We start from the raw sequence: 17,209 nt of genomic DNA, 5'->3' as shown, positions 1-17,209 counted from the left end.
GAACTTTTGCAATTTATTTAAAACACCTAAATCATGGACCAAGCGTGGGATATTTTATAAGGTAAATACATTACGGTTCTTACAGCGACGAATAAGAAATGAAGACTGCTAATCTGTACACAAAGTTGCGTTGATCCGAAGTAGAAATTTCGTGACTATAACAGGCTCCTTGTATTTTTATAGCGCTCGATCTCTTTTATCATGGTGACACTTCTCGAAAATGTTCAGTTTTTCACTAGATGGTACAGTATACCTACGTAGTGTATAACGCCAAAAATAAGTTATTAAATAACGCAATGTATATATATATAGAGTAGCAGTCTTATGACTCTTAAGATGCTGTGAGTGATATTTCTCAATGACGGCGCTGCGATGGTTCCATGCAAAATCGATCACCAGTGCTTTAAACATAATGACTGGAAAGAAACGCCAACGTGCACGTGCTCTTATCATTTGTTCGTATTTTATACCTCCATATCAAAAGGCGCTTAAGCAAACAATGAGTGAAGACAGCACATTGTACCGACGATAGTCTAAGGACCTCCCTGACTTGGGAATAATAAGGAATCGGTACGTTATCAGTAATGCTACCTGATTGCCGATAATGCAGTACTCCAACGCATCTGTACCATTATGTTTTATCGAATAACTATGAATTTTTAGGTTATTTCCACTCAGAATCACGAGGACTAATAATTTAAAAAGTGACAAAATAGTGTTCGAAAAAAAAGTCAGTTTTGTGACGCCTTTTTACATAGGTACATTTTGTATTGAAAGTGACAAAACTGACACCTAAAATAGTATGAAAAACTTCGGACACTTTTATTAATCAATGCCCTCGTCATTCTGAGTCGAAAAACCCAAAAGTTGATAGTTTTTTCGTAAAAATTAATGTTTTTAGCCCCCCGATTCCACACCGACAAGTCAGGAAAGGCCCAATAATTAACGCATGTTCTATATCTTGTTTCTGTCCTGGCCGCATGGCGCAGTTACCGCTGGGCCTCGACGTGCGTCTGGCCTCCAATATCGCGGTCGTCCTAATGTCTCTCTACCTCATACTGGGATACATTAATGTCATTATGAGGGGCGGAGTGGGGAAAAACGGCTCCACCGTTGCAGTAAGACTGATCACTACGCCTTGTTAACACGATCATAACAGCGCACAGTTTGTTTACTAACGCCAGATTCGAGGAATAATTCGGGCTTGGTCTTCCATTGACCCTGACTACAATGTGACAGACAGATCTACAATGTGCAAGATTACGTGTCAAATATCAAAAGTGCGACGAAAATCGAAATGATGTCAAGTGCCATTCGAATCATTGAATTCAGGAATAACATATACCTAATTACGCAAAATATTATATTTTCCAATCCGCCAACCTTACCCTTACCAAGCAGCCGTTATGAGGCTCAAAACGGTCACATTTTTTTCTTTGTAGTCTGCGGAGTCTGCCTGTTTTGCACTCATTAAGTGTTCATATACGTGATGGCTTCCCTTTGGCACGCGTCAATTATCGTTAAGCCATTGTAGATCTGTTGCTGTCACAGTGTGACGGCGTATGCAGCAGACGGTGTCAATAGGAGACCAAAGGCCTATAAGCTTCAGTGTCCGATTGATGCGTACGCTGTGTAGAGCGTCACATTGTATGGGGAGACAACATTAGTATAGAAAGGAACGCTGTACGTACGCACGGCGTCAACGGAAGACCAAAGCCTAAAAGCTATGTGCGTACAAAACCGTGCCTATCTCCGTACATAGTTGCGTTCATTATTATTATAACCAAAATCTTAATTAAATGCCATTAAACCTACCAGAGCTCTGTTACTCTCCCTGACTTGTCAAAATTAATTAACTGTCAGTAGTGTCAGTGCTGTGATTGGCTAGTAAGATGTGAATTATTACCAGTTCAATAAATATATTGAGGCTTTCATCAATTGTACATTTTAAGAATTTTACACTTTATGCAAATAGTTTAAAACAATCCTTAAACTTTGACCCAAGACTTTTGATCAAGTTAATAATACTTGTATCAGGAATGACAGATTATATTGTAATGAAACACAGAAACACTAGAAGGCCCTTTTAAGTCTTGGCCATAAAACTTTTGATGTTTTTGCACCTTGCGTGGTGAGAATCCTCAAATTAAGACTCTAAACGGTTTTAATTTAGTGAGTCTCGATTCCACATATTCCGTATCCCTCATAATAAAGCATTTTAGATAGCGTTATATGAATAGGTATATACATCTACGGTTGAGACCCAGCCAAAGTGATGTGCAATCTACAATAACAATAGATGCAACTATGTGTGAAGATTAGCAGTCTGAATTATTGGCTCGTCTCTGTTACCGCGCGAAGATCGAGGCTAGTTGTAGTTTGTGCTGTGTTCATGTGTGTGTGTCTGTCAGGTCGGGTTGGGGCTTCGGTTGGGGGCCGAGGTTGGAGAGGTCTGCTAAAATCAAATTAAAAATCGTGCCGTGAAGATTTCATTTAATGCATTTTATTGCAATCTGGGACTATGTATTACGAATGTATAAATTAAAAAGCTACTATCAATATGCGTAAATAATAGGGAAAATTCACGGCACGAGTTTTTCATTGTTTTTGCTACTCCGGCTGTGCGATTTGGTTAGGGTCCATGGGCCATGGTTATATTTTTTTGATGACGGTTTTGCCTATAGGGATATTTCCTGTACTTAAAATAAATTATTTCAAACAGTGCACGAAATAAAGCACCAGATAATTATTAGAAAAACATAGACAGCAGCTATTTTTAAACACAATTTGTATTTAATAAATCGGATTGAAATATAAAAAGTAGGTGAGTTTACCGTGACGTCACTACATTCGTTTTCATATAAATTTCATATTAGCAAATCGTTTTGACAGTTCTAAAAAAGAAGCTGATTTGACTAGTAGGAATGTAGCCTATTCGCTCTAACATTGCATGATACGAGTTGGAAAGCCTGTTACCGTAGTTTTATAATTTTATTTATTAAATTTTTTCGAGGTAAACGTGCATTTCATTTTGAATGTCATACTTATTCTACAAAACCAACAAAATATTGAGAAAATTATTGAAAGCCGATGTTTTTCACGATTTTATCATTCTATTTATACTCATTATCTAGTTAAAGCTATTTAGTAGAGGCCTAAAATGTCTGTAAGTAACTGTAAGAAATCATTGACAAATTCGTACAATAAGTTGGTTTGTAGAAATATATGAATAGGTCGTTAGTGTATCTAGTTCTCGTAGCAAATATATAACCATGGTTCTTCGAACATAGTACGTTGTGTACTTAGTCGTCAATAACGTTGTGTCGCTTACTCATCCCGCCGTCACCATTGCTTCTAATCGCATGATTTTGTTTAGTAATGCATGGTAGATATAAGTTATTTTATTGATCCCCTGAATTTAAAGTTACTATCAATTTTTAATTTCTTTTTAAATGTCTTAGTATTGATGTGGTCTTGATTAGAGCTGCAAATCTTTCCCAGGTGCGAAAATTCTTTATAAATAATTATGTATCGCATTTTAAATTCTAAGTATAATATAATTAATTATAACTTGAAAGTTACACGCATTATATATACATCTGTGTATGTAGTTAGTTTACCCAAAGGGGGTCCATTCAAAAATTAATCTAGATTAAATTTTAATCAATTATAACTATTTTGGTAAATTAATTAATCTAATTATGTTAAATTAACTACTTATTGAATGTTACGTAATTATTTATCTATATCATATTGCAATGTATTTATTTTTCGCATAAAGCTTTATTATTATGTAGTTAGTTAAAATGAAGATTAAATATATTTTGAAAGCCTTCTACAACTGATATTTGTGAGCGGTCGCGCTCCAATACTAAATTTGTTGGTTGAGATCTGCGAAAGATGATCACTAGTACTATGTCGCACCCCTCCCCCCCCAAGGCCACGGTACACCTCTGCCACCCCCCAGGGCACGAGCATCCTGTCGCCGGTGATCCCGTTCTCGCTGGTGGTGGTGCCAGCCTTCATCATCTTCCAGAAGTCTGAGTCACACGTGTACGAGAACCATCCCGCGCTCTACATACTTGCCTTTGGGATGGTGGCCGCCAAGGTCACTAATAGATTGGTGGTGAGTCACTTCTTACTTGGCCCATTTAGACGATGCGAGAATTCGCATGCGAGTTCATTACATTGCGGGTTTTGATCGGTCGGTTGAATTGGACGTAACCAACAGTCAGCAATGTAACTAAAATCGCATGCCAGTTTGCGCGCCGTCTAAATCAGCCCTTATTAGCGGTCACGCAATGGCCGAAGGCCTATCTTGCCATCACCCACACTGTTAACTTACAGTCCGTAAACCTTATTACAAAAGGCATAAGGTCCATCGATGGACGGTTAAGTGTGTTGCTATTGGTACAATAGAAATATAGGAAAGAAATTATGATTGATTTTCTCTTGTTTTGAAATAGAACGAAACAAGAGAACTGAAACTCGGTTCCGATTGAAAATGGTTTATTGTATTTTTCAAACACGATGAGAAGTTGTTAGTGCCTACTGAAATTGTCAAGCACCTATATTTGGAAAAATACACTGCCCTTTTGAACTCGTTATCGAGTTCGATTCTGTGAATTTGGTATTTAAGAAATGCATGTTAATCGACCGTCTCCTTCTACCACAGGTGGCGCACATGACGAAGAGCGAGATGGACTTATACGACTGGTCGCTGCTGGGCCCGGCCATGCTGTTCCTTAACCAGTACTTCAACAACGCCATACCCGAGTATTACGTGCTATGGCTTTGCACGGTGAGCTAACAAATTCAGGTTATAATATACGTCCCTCTGCTGAGCACAGACCTCTCATACACGAGAGGGATTGGGCTTACACACGCTGACACAAAGCGGGCTCAAATACATCTTGAAAAAGTGATTATCATCATAATCAAATGGTATTGGTACGAGCTAGGACCGCACGACTTTCGGAAAGCCTAAATAACTAGGACCATCGCTCGCAGAATGACCAACAAACAAAAATCACCAGGTGATTTACTCATTCACTGACATGAATGGGGTAATGTCGTTGATACAAAATACGGGATCTACTCCAGTTAGTCATGATTTGAACGTATCATTTTCTATTGTAAGTGCAAATCCTTTATTTTTGCTTTTACGATCCAATTTAGGGTCTATTTCTCCACATTTTATGAATTCCATGTTACGATAAAAGGCATTCTGTACATAAAAATAAAGTACGCGTCTAAGGCCCACTTGCACCGTCTCGCTAACCCGGGGTTAAGCGGTTAAACCGTAAACGCAGTGTCAAATTGTACTGGTAACCATGGTAACTCTCGGTTTAACCGGTTACTGTTGTTACTGATTGCTGCAAGTGGACCAAAATAACTAAATTTAACCCTTAAATACATAGTGTTGCCAAATGTCTACCAAGCATTAGACAGCTCACAGATTAAAGGTAAAACAAATTCTATGTGTTCCTGTTTATTATTTCAGTAGTAAAACTTATAAATTTTCCGAATTATTACATAAATTTACGCAGTATTTTAATTTATAAAAATTACATTTCTTTATAGACGAAATGTCGGAAAACTTGGAAAAACCTGGAAGTTGATGATTTTTCGTATGTGATTTTGGGCAGATTTTTCGGGGTTTGTAATTATTTTATATTTACAAACTTTATCATAGGAACATCATAAATAGTTTACCTTTCTGATGGCAGTTAAGATTTTTCCTATACCCCTTACTAATAGAAATATTTCCAAAAATATGATTTAGCCTATGCAACTTTTAACACTGATATCGCAGTGAAAATCGGTGATGTAATTTTTTTTACTATTTTTCCTAGAAACAATTATGTGATACATATATTAATTTCGGGCAAAAAGAAAAACCGGCCAAGTGCGAGTCGGACTCGCGCACGGAGGGTTCCGCACCATCAACAAGAAAACAAGCAAAAAAACGGTCACCCATCCAAGTACTGACCCCGCCCGACTCGGAGTAATAATCCAATATGGAGTGGTGACACGCACTAATTTCTATGTGAAAAATTCTGCCGTTTTCGGCGCGGGACGTTTAAAACCGTATCAATAAGATATCTTTAATTTGTAATACGTATAATGACTTGGCCATCGCACGGCTGCATAATGACAAAAGGATCATCGTCACCTATTAAAAATAATTCTAATTGAACATAACGCTAGCGCTAATTGCAGTTTGAGCATTACACATATTTACGAGTACGGTACGAGTAAAGCATTATGTGCGATTGCCAAGTCATTATATGTATTACAAATTAAAGATATCTTATTGATACGGTTTTAACACCCCCTGGCACTGATTAAAATAACCGACTTGGTTTCACATTACATCTCAAAACTTTTTTGTAGTAAAAGCGTTGCGAGACTTGCGCCTTTTTACATGTAATGTTTTTGATGGGATCTCATCTCTTTTTGTAGACAGTCCTTCTTTCGGGTACTCATACCCATACTATAGCTGGTCAACCAAATCTTGTCAGTAAAAAAAGGCGCGAAATTCAAATTTTCTATGGGACGATATCCCTTCGCGCCTACATTTTTCAAATTTGCCGCCTTTTCCTACTGTCAAGATCTGGTTGACCAAGTATATGTATACACATATCATAGCTAAACACATCTTTATTCATACTCACATCGTACATACATCGTAGTGTACCTTTACCTACTATTTGTAGGAACTGCAACAGTAACGTTGTAATAGCATATATTTATATGGAATTACAAACTTATAGATGGTCAAGCAAATCTTGTCAGTAGAAAAAGGCGCGAAATTCAAATTTTCTATGAGACGATATCCCTTTGCGCCTACATTTTTCAAATTTGCCGCCTTTTTCTACTGTCAAGATCTGGTTGACCAAGTATACTTATGCAGTTCTTAGATATTTAAAACGTGACTGATATTGCAATATTTTTAGGTTTTCGATGGCTTGGTAAGCTGAAAACTACTTATGTTTAAAATTTATTGCATCTTTTGGAAATCTAAAAAAATAAATCAAAAAAACAATATATTTATAATGTTCATATAGATTTTATCGATATTGGTTTTTATGGTGTCCCATCACTAACTATGGTAGAGTGATACCAGAGTAATAAATTAAAAGTGCCTATTTATGGAAAATGACGGCAGTAAATACCTTAAAATAAATAAATTACAATACAAACATTGGACATGTCAAATAAAAAATATACGATAGAAACTAAGACAAAAATGAATTTTCAAACAGTAGTAGGGTAGGTGCGTTAGTTTTCGTCCAGCTCTAGTTTTCGTCCACTTGACGAAATTGAATATAAATCTACATTGCTGCACAAATTTGGACTTAATGCAATCCTTAATGTCGAGACAATAAATCTATCTACATAAAAAATGTATTTGGCAAGTAGCAAATTAAATATCAAATATGTTATTTGCTAATCTGTCATGTGGACGAAAACTAGAGACTAGAGCATGGACGGAAACTAGCACAATGACCCTATATCGGTAATATCACGTTATTTATGATTTATACTATTTATTTCATTGAATGGATTATGTTGATATAAAAATAAGGTGTTATATAAATTAAATTATACAACAATAAGCAACACAAATTAGAAGTTAGGTATACCTAATGAATGAATATTTAGAAAGTCTTCTTTAAATTTTACCCTAAATTAGATCTAGTACCATGAAGTGGTATCACTTTCAGATTGACAATGTTTTTTAGTTTTTTGCTAAATTAGTGCACTATTTCATAATATTTACATGTAATAGTACTTACATATGAAAAGAAACGTGTTTTTTAAGTACGCTAGATGTTTCCGATCGGTTTTTACAGGAGAAAACGCTACAATTCGGCATTTTCTGCTCCTAATATTCCGCTTAGACTGACGTTTGCTGAATGGCGTATGACGTATGGCAACTAGTTTTATATAACGTCCTTGACCGGCGGCCGCCGACTATTGGCAGAGGGGAACGCCTGTTAATGGCGGTTCCTGTTGGTTTATTATTCCGAGCCGCCCGACGTTGCTTAACTTCGGTCAAAAATCACGTTTGTGTATGGGAGCCCCACTTAAATCTTTATATTATTCTGTTTTTAGTATTTGTTGTTATAGCGGCAACAGAAATACATCATCTGTGAAAATTTCAACTGTCTAGCTATCACGGTTCGTGAGATACAGCCTGGTGACAGACGGACGGACGGACGGACAGCGGAGTCTTAGTAATAGGGTCCCGTTTTTACCCTTTGGGTACGGAACCCTAAAAATCATGCATTTAAGGGTTAAAATGAACCGTTCGTTGCAGATATGGGTGTGCGTGGACCTGGTGCGCTACTGCGGGCAGGTCTGCATGGAGATCTGCGCGCACCTGAAGATCGCGCTATTCCGCATCCACCCCCCGCCCGCACCCCCCGCAGCCCCCGCAGCCCCCGCCAACGGTACGGCCCGCCGCGTGTCCGCGCGTAAGAGAACACAACACTCGTAGAACGCACTAGAGTCACAAAATAGATACAGTACAGAAATCAATCTACATACAAAGTGCGCTCGAGCAACGCACACATAGACACTGCTCACGGACACGATATCTCGGACCGGTTGGGACCAGTGCGAGCGCGAGTGCCATCCGCTTGAGACACGCGTCTGTGAATTTTTTTGTGCAATAATGGAGAAACAAAAAAAAAAGTTATTATAACTGTTCAGTGGACGGTTGTTTAAATTCAACATTAAACGGTGAATTGTCGTTTTTTAAGCTACCAGTGGTTTCAGAGAGGTAAGTAGGTATCTGCTTGTATTTCGATGGTTCGTTTTAACGTTAAACAGAACAGTTAGGTAGGTAGATATGCACCCCGCCCCGGCCACTACTAGATACGAGTCATCACGATAGTTTTTTGTGCATAAATCATAGTTGACAACCCTAGAGCGACCGCCGAGCGTAGGTATGAAAAGTGAAGTACATACATGTGATTGACTTCTGTACTGTATCTATTTTGTGCTAGAGTCTAGGCTCGTGTTCAATTGATATTGACGCCGCCCGTTGCGGTGTGCGGGGGTAAATAATAAAATAACAAGCCTCGGATGCCCAAGTTCACAGACAATCCAACCTCTAGACATAGCATAGTCGCGCTACCCCCTCTGCCACACATACGGTAGCGTTACTCCATCTTCGAGTCAATCCCGTGCCGTGATTGGTCCGTGTCTTTGAACGGGCCAATCACGGCACGGGATTCGCTCACCTCGTCCCCCCGCACACCCGTATTTTTGGCAGCATCGGTTTCATGAAAGAATTGGCCTAAGCTCAGTCTAGAGGTTGGATTGTCAGTGCCCAAGTTTAATATTATAAGGCCCAAGATACACTTGTAAGTTTTACTTACGTAAGTAGGGGTGTCCCTACTAGCCGTGCCGTAGCCGTGTAGCCGTGTGGCTATACTGCAGAATGAGAGATAAATATCGTTATCTCATTCTAACAAATAGCTTTTTCCCTACTTACGTAAGTAAAACTTACAAGTGTATCTTGGGCCTAACGGCTTGATGTAAAACCTTTCCATTTCAATTTCAACCCTTTGTAGGATACCATCTACTACCTTAACCCTTAAATGCATAGTGATGCATTTATACACACAACATAAACGTCAAATGTTATGCATTATTAAACAAATTCTATTTGTTCTTGTATATTATTTCAATAGTAAAAGTAATAAATTTTCCGAATTATTACATAAATTTACGCAGTATTTTAATTTATAAAAGTTACATTTGTTTATAGACGAAATGTCGGAAAACTTGGAAAAACCTGGAAGTTGATGATTTTTAGTATGTGATTTTGGGCAGATTTTTCGGGGTTTGTAATTATTTTATATTTACAAATTTTATCATAGGAACATCACAAATAGTGTACCTTTCTGTTGGCAGTTAAGATTTTTCCTATACCCCTTACTAATAGCTATATATTTCCAAAAATATGATTTAGACTATGCAACTTATAACACTGATTTTCCAGTGAAAATCGATGATATTTTTTTTTTACTATTTTTCCTAGAAACGGCAAACAATTATGTGATATATATATTAATTTCGGGCAAAACGAAAAAATCATGTATTTAAGGGTTAAGTATCTTTATGAATTTAGAAATGGCAATGGAGCTTGAATAGTGTTTTTTTTTAAATCTTGTCCTGGGTTAAAATTTTTCATTAGAACCTGTTAGAGCCATTAAAACTGGTTAAATACAATAATATCCATCCGAGGCTGGTTGCAAAGCCCACATTTACTCACTCACCCGCCCTCCGCTCTGCCTGTCGAATTTAATCGGTTTAGTTAAATGTAGGTTAAAGTTCTTAAATCATGCCTTGACTAACACCGCACGCCGCAGCGATGGGCGTTGCAGTCTCGCCCGTTTATAACGTTGATATCGGCCTCGGGTAGCTACTGTATAATAGAAGTTGCGGTGCGCTACTTTTTCATACTTAATGACATTATTTTGTATAAGGGCTTTTTCTAAAATAAATATCAAAAACCCGATTCTTTCAAATCTGAACATTCTTGGGCTCATTCTACTCAGAATCGACAGCACTCTCCATCCTACCATTAAAAAAAGATGTCCCAAAATGTCCATTCCATTACGTCACGTTTTTAGTATGAGAAAATTTTTCACTTGTATGTAACGTGACGTAGTGGAATGTACAATTTTCATACAAAATTTTGGGACAATTTTTTTTATCATCAGGATTGAATATGCTAGTGATTCTGAGTTGAAAGAACCCAAAAACACCAGGATCTGGGAGAATCGGGTTTTCAATATTTATTTTAGAAAACGCCCATAATCGGCCGGACCTAAAGATTGCCACTTCGATCTATATGACATTTTAGACTGGAGTCGGACTTAGCTTGTAAGCACAGACTTGCAGTGACAGTGTGTGAGAGAAATCAGTGCAGAGTTAGCTTAGATGGACTCTATTCGATCGTCATAATCTGTCATCAAAACGAGTTGAAAGTTTAATTTTTCAAGTTCAATAACACGGCCAAAGAGAATGTATAAATATCATGAAAAATTATTATAAAAGCATCAGTCACCAGTTACACGTTTACGCCAAGCGAAAATCATTATGGTAAAATCTAAAGTCGATTTAAACTAGTAATATTTAGTCCCAGAAGAAAATATGCAGGTAGAAAAACCGCCAAGTTATATCGCGTTATCGGAGACAAAAATATAATACTCAAAAAACGAGGGCAGCACGCTTAGAGGATATAACCAAACGGAGACGCCTTGTCTGTAAATTTCTGTACAAAACAGTCTGCCTATTTTTGCGGGGGAGGGGCACCTCAACTGTATGCGTAACGTCAAAATAACCATGTCAGATAAACGTCTGTCCATACATTTTGTATGACCATTGGCCGCCTATTTTCGACAGATGGGAACGCCTGTTAACCTTTTCCACGCCGTGTCAAACACAAAAGCTGTCACTCAGACGCAACATCATTGAAGTGTCAAAACTGAAGTTCAACTTTATGTATATGCACGTAGGTCGATGTTGCTCTGTGGTCTGTGACCGATTAATCGGTCTTTGGCGTTGAACCTACGGTGCGGATATATCGGACATTGGCGTCCAAAAGGTTAATGGCTACTCCGTTTGGTTATATCCTCTAAGGCAGCACGCATTAGCCCACAGCTAATTACGTCTGTACATTAGCAACATTTTACGTGATTATTTTGTCTAACCTCTGGTCTCTGGATCTAAGCCTAGGGTGGTCATGTCACCCGACAATATTGGTGTTAGTTATAATGCTTAATTTATTACTTATAGAATACCAAAACAGTTGCTCGATCCCGATCCTAAGCTGAAGCATGACGGAGAATGTTTCAAACTATGCACAACTCTATAGCAATAACTAGCTATACAATACGTGTACCTTTGTATCATTAGACCAGATATATGTTAGTGACGTACTTAGGAAAAAAGATGTAGTTTAAATCTATCGTTCGTTTGGAGATATTGTCAAATCTATAGATTTCATTATAATTTATTCCGAATAGTGTAAACATTTCAATATTTTGTTTCTTTTGAACACAAGTTTTTAAATAAAATTTTAAAATGAGACTTAGTGAAACTATAATTTAATACGTTATCATTTATTCCTTAATGCTGAAAAACAATAGCAGCTAGCAACACAGTGAACTACCTCGCTCAAATGCTCTCTGAGTCCACGGTTATTAAAACAGTAGATCGGAAGACTCTGTATATACCTATCATAAGTATATTAGATAGTCGATAAATTAAAATATCCAAATATTTTTGCTACGAGCCGAACGAGCGTAGGTTGATGTTTACATTGTCGTTTTTTGTATAATTAGCTGTAAATACCTACTTTATTAAACGTAGAGAGCGTTATAAGCAACTTCTTTTTCAAACGATATTAGCCTTAGTTAGGTAGTCTTCATTGTCAAGGAAAATCTATCTTGAAGTAAAATAATTTAAGTAATCCCGCGAAGAGATGTAAGAAAATATACTCATGGACAAATTTAGAGGAACGCAAAAAAAGGTTTAATCACTAAAGTAATTTCAAAATGAGTTATTAAACTGTTTTTTGCGCTCCTCTAAATTTGTCCATGGGTGTATAGTCATGAGATATATGCTGAGAAATATTGACTCTATTGTAAGCTTTTGACACTGAACGGTTGTTTTAGATATCCAGCGGGTAGAGGGTAGTAATTGCGAAATATTCATAGGGAGCTACGAGCAGTAAGTGCGTGTGATCTAGCTGAAACTTAACATGTTGTTAGACATAACTGTATAGGTAAACTGCTACCTTAAAGAATACAATAAAAATCAGACCTGTCTATATTCTAGCTAATTATATGTAAGTAGTCAATTGGCTAGTTAGACGCTAAATCTAGTAACATCATATTCTTGCAAAAGCTATCTAAATAGGTAGATCCCTGTTGTTTGTGTTTATCTAGGTAATTACATATAATTTCACGAGAGTGACCTAGGAAAATGCCTGTAAATTATCTAATTCTAGCCTATAAGTTGCTAAACTAACTTTAATGTTCGCGCTTTCATTGTTAATTCCAGAAACGTTCACTGCGGTACGGGGTCTACTCGACCCCGTATAAATATGGTCAATACCGCAGTTAAGCTAATACCCGCATCGAACAAGTTAATGACTAAAATGAGGACGCGGACATTTCTCTGCTATTCTATCTTCTAATTAATACTTGAGACGCTGTGGTGTTGGCTGCATCCCTCGTAATAAACACGCATACAAGTGAATCTACACTTCCTTTCCGGCCCTGGCATTAAGCGTAAGGGTTGCCACACAATTTCGTTATTATTTCGAATAATTTGCTTAACTTCAGTGTGTAAATAATATCTTTAAACAGCTTTTGCTTGTATAAGTGTTTATTATCACTTCTATATATATGTATAGCGCTATATTATCGAGGCCAGCATCAATGTGTGCGTGCAGCTTGCGATTAGGTCTTCAGTCCATTCTCTGTCTAGTCTTACGATATTTATTTCGAGGTTAGTCGGTTGCTTTATTACCAAGCGTTGTCCAAGTCTGTTTTACTTGATAATGTATCAAAGTTGTGTTACCAGTTGTTGCAATAGCGCTAAACGGGCTATTGCTTTTTGTTGTGAGAATTTTTAGTAGAATCACATTGTTAGTGTTCTATTGGTTATTGTTTTCAAAGGTATTGTTACTTTATAACTGACATGTCTTCTGTACGGACAAGACATTTAGGGTTGCGAAGTTATGTACAGAGTTACAGACAAAATCGGATCCCTTGGCAGGGTCGCTCAAGCTTGTTCCGGTAGGTAGGAGAACTGTATATACATATGTTATATATTGTGTAATGTCACGAGCCGGCTGTATCGTATGACGTGTTTTTTATGTGAAATATAAGCAAATGTACATATTTAAGTCTTGTTTCATTGTAGTCCTCTATTTCACAACACTACTTTGAAATATTTTTTTCAATTGTATGTGATTTGTGTCTATGTATGTTTACTTGATGTTTACAAGCACACCAAGCACAACAATATTTCGAGATTGAAGTATAATGACAAATTAAATAACAAGCAATGACTACATAATATCATTGTTTTACCCTCAGAAATCCCTACTTTAATAGGTACAGGATAATAGAGTATTATATAAAAGAGTAGTTACAGCGCCTTTTATGCTAGGTAAACACATGATATATATTTGTAAACTTTATATAGAAATCCCCTAAAATAGTAGTGAAATACAGCACATCCCAGTTGGATCGTTGTTCACTACACGACGGGCAAGGTCAGTGGAGTTATCGCTTTGCACTTCGTGTTTTGAGTTTTGGACCGCTAGTCACTTTGCTAAGACAGCTATATAATCTGAGAACGTTACTGGATTCAGTTTTATAATTGCCTGAGATTGCCCACAGGTGGGAAAAGCTTATAATATAACTAAGAAAATTCACCATTTTTAAAACTAAGGAATTAATAAATAGATCATACTTAACCACATCGTTGGTTAATAAAAAAAAAAGAAAAGATACATATATACGGTCACATTTTTCGGCTGTTCAAATGCTGTTTGGTAATAAGTAAGACAGCCATTTTTATGTATATACTGAGCTTAGTTCTAGTAACGTTCTTTAGAATATGATGTTAGAAAATACCTATAATGTAATTTAGTAAGTAGGTCCTAGGTGTGTGAGAACCTTTTCAGTATTGAGCCAACGTTTTTTATCTATGTCACACGCAGAGTACTTCGTATGACTAACTAGAGTATATTTATTTGTTGGGTTTCTTTTGTATTTAGTTTATTGCTTGTTTTTGCATGATTATTAACTTCCTATTGCATGAGCTTACTAATCAGTAATCAATATAATTAGTTATATATATTTAGGTACATTTACTTTTATAGTATTTTTATTTTTCCAGTGACGAGTGACAGTGAAAAGTCAGAGTCGGAGGATTCGGCGCCGCTTTTAAACAACAACTCTATTAGCTAAAACTCCCTTCATTCAACGACAAAATATTTGCATTGATAAGGATAAAAGTATCTAAAGCTGAGTCTAATTGGGTACTTTCCTCTACTTAAAATAAATTATTTCACACCGTGCACGAAATAAAGCACCAGATAATTATTAGAAAAACATAGTCATCAGTTATTTTTAAATACTATTTCTATTTAATAATTCGGATTGAAATATAAAAAGTAGGTGAGTTGACCTCACGGTCAACCTCACGTCACTACACACGTTTTCATATAAATTCCATATTAGAAAATTATTTTGACAGTTCTAAAAAAGAAGCTGATTTGACTAGTAGGAAAGTAGCCAATTAAACAGTTTGTTATAGTTTTTAGGGTTCCGTACCCAAAGGGTAAACAACGGGACCGTATTACTAAGACTTCGCTGTCCGTCCGTCCGTCTGTCACCAGGCTGTATCTCATGAACCGCGATAGAAATACAAATGATGTATCTCTGTTGCCGCTATAACAACAAATACTAAAAATAAAATAAAATAAATATTTAATCCCATACAACAAACACGATTTTTTTGCTCATTTATTGTTGATGGTGCGGAACCCTTTGTGCGCGAGTCCGACTCGCACTTGGCCGGGTTTTTTTATCTTGTTATGATACGACCTAGACAGCTCGCAGACAGCAGTGTGCCGCAGTGTATCTCACGCGTACAAAGTGTGAGCGCAATACCTAATGACACGACTGACGCGCGCCCGGGGACCAATTAGCGTGCCAAGGCAGTATCAAAACAATACCTTAACAAGTTGTTAAAACAATCGGCAACTGTCGCGGTTAATATGATTTCTTCGAAGGTTGTTAAGGTTTCGAAATACTTGGTACTTGACTTCTATCCAGTTTTTGTAAACAATAATAAAGCTATGGAAGCTACTTTTATATTGAAGTTGATTTTACGACTCTAAACGAAGTAGGTAAATATATGTTGCTTGGAATTTAAGGTAACAAATCATTTTCTGTTCTCACTTCTGCGTCTGAATTTATTGAGTTTACGATACTTAATAGAAATGGGTGTTATACTAATAAAATAGTTTATAACTACATGACTGTGAGTGTGATGACTGATGACGATAATTGGTCTCTGATACACCATTGTACTTATAACATCCATTTATTAGTAAATTATAACAATATATTTTAGCAACTAATACCTAATTGTAGCAACTATTTATTCCACTTGCCCTGAGTTACCTGTTATGTGTAGATATATTTTGATTAAGTAGAAACACATCTGCGCGTGAAGTTCAGATATCCGCATCTAATTATATTCGTTAGACTACTCTATTCCCACTACTGCTACTGTTAAATTATACAAATGCCTGGTGCGTGCTGTAAAATACTGTTTAAGCTTCAGAGTTAGAGTTTAGCTTAGCCGGGATAATTGCGTCCATGGTGAAGACATTCCGCTACGGAATGGGCCAAATTATCGTAACTCTAGAGTCCGTCTAATCTAACTCTGCACAGTAAACGTCATATTTTATTCACACAGAAAGGAGATAGAGAGAGGACGCATTTACCAGATGTCCGCTTTTGTCCCTGTTGAGGTAATTATTATTGGAAAAAAGTCCCATTACTTTCACCGAGTGTTTGAGAGAGCTAATAGAAAGAAAGAAAATACATTTATTAACGTCAAACCAAACCAGAATTACATAGAAGCCATAGATGAGATGGACGTTAAAAAGGACCCCCCACTCAGAGTAATGGTACGGTAAGCCGCAACGCTGATTTTCAGTGGGGACCTAACTTGAATAGGAATACTTCATTTAGATCTGTTAGTGCAAAAGCGAAATGGTCTGTGTTCTTGGTACTTACAGTAAAAATGTGGGGTCTCCATATTGAAATGTATACGTATATTTGGAGATGGAATCTCAGTGTAAAACGATCGTGATATATAGAATACACAACAAAATGCTTTTTATACCTATGTAGTTTTTATCTCCAAAAATGCATTGACGAAAAATTGCGTGATGTTAATATTGTTAACCTAATAAATAGTTAAGAGAGCCAAATAAATACTCTTAAATTATTCATTTTATTGTTTATTTTTTCCCATAGTTTCCGAACTTTAATTGTATGTCCGATTTTCGGATAAAATAAATAAATATTATATGACATTCTTACACAGTAAGCTCAAGAGGGCTTGTGCTGTGGGTTCTCAGACAACGATA

The 17,209-nt window shown here is 36.8% G+C and overlaps 1 protein-coding gene across 5 annotated transcripts in view; it reads left to right on the top strand.

The window, feature by feature from the left end:
- LOC134662434 (cholinephosphotransferase 1) overlaps positions 1–15,049 on the top strand; it is a 30,992-nt gene extending 15,943 nt beyond the window's left edge. For 3 of the 5 annotated variants that reach the window (XM_063518657.1, XM_063518659.1, XM_063518660.1), the window contains 4 exons: positions 3,968–4,126; positions 4,676–4,801; positions 8,327–8,483; positions 14,941–15,049. In XM_063518657.1, coding sequence (XP_063374727.1) covers positions 3,968–4,126; positions 4,676–4,801; positions 8,327–8,483; positions 14,941–15,011 — 513 coding nt within the window. In that variant the 3' untranslated portion in view covers positions 15,012–15,049. Of the gene's footprint in view, positions 1–989; positions 1,119–3,967; positions 4,127–4,675; positions 4,802–8,326; positions 8,484–14,940 lie in introns of all 5 variants that reach the window. The other 2 variants (XM_063518656.1, XM_063518658.1) reach the window with 1 other exon arrangement.
- Positions 15,050–17,209: the final 2,160 nt, after the last annotated feature.

This window comes from Cydia amplana, chromosome 3, assembly GCF_948474715.1.
Source record: "Cydia amplana chromosome 3, ilCydAmpl1.1, whole genome shotgun sequence".
Classification (NCBI taxonomy): Eukaryota; Metazoa; Arthropoda; class Insecta; order Lepidoptera; family Tortricidae; genus Cydia; species Cydia amplana.
The sequence above is the reverse complement of the archived record's forward strand: the minus strand, read 5'-3'. Positions and strand labels throughout refer to the sequence as shown.